Source organism: Cystoisospora suis (assembly GCF_002600585.1).
Source record: "Cystoisospora suis strain Wien I chromosome Unknown contig_5127, whole genome shotgun sequence".
NCBI classification, from domain to species: Eukaryota; Apicomplexa; class Conoidasida; order Eucoccidiorida; family Sarcocystidae; genus Cystoisospora; species Cystoisospora suis.
In genome coordinates this window covers 650-876 of record NW_027157919.1, presented here as the reverse complement: position 1 = coordinate 876, position 227 = coordinate 650, and the positions used below count along the sequence as shown (strand labels likewise).

At 44.9% G+C, this 227-nt stretch overlaps 1 protein-coding gene across 1 annotated transcript in view; it reads right to left on the bottom strand.

The window, feature by feature from the left end:
• Positions 1–227, bottom strand: part of CSUI_008887 (uncharacterized protein) — a 1250-nt gene extending 1023 nt beyond the window's left edge. Inside the window, exon 1 of the mRNA XM_068069006.1 lies at positions 1–227. This exon is cut by the window's left edge and continues 1023 nt beyond it. Coding sequence (XP_067919017.1) covers positions 1–168 — 168 coding nt within the window. The 5' untranslated portion in view covers positions 169–227.

Here is a 227-nt window from a genome sequence, read left to right as displayed (position 1 = left end):
ACTACGGATGACGTCTATCTCTCTTTCTCTCTCCTTTAACTGCGTTACGGCATGCCTTACATCGTAGACTCTAAAGAACATGCAGGGGTATACTACCTGGTAGGGAGAGATCACTTCATACTTGACTTCGATATCTACACCTGCAGCTGTCTTCATCCCCTCATACATCTCCAACTGTCTTCTAAGGAAGCAGACTGCAACCCATAATAGACTAAGAGAGAGAAGGA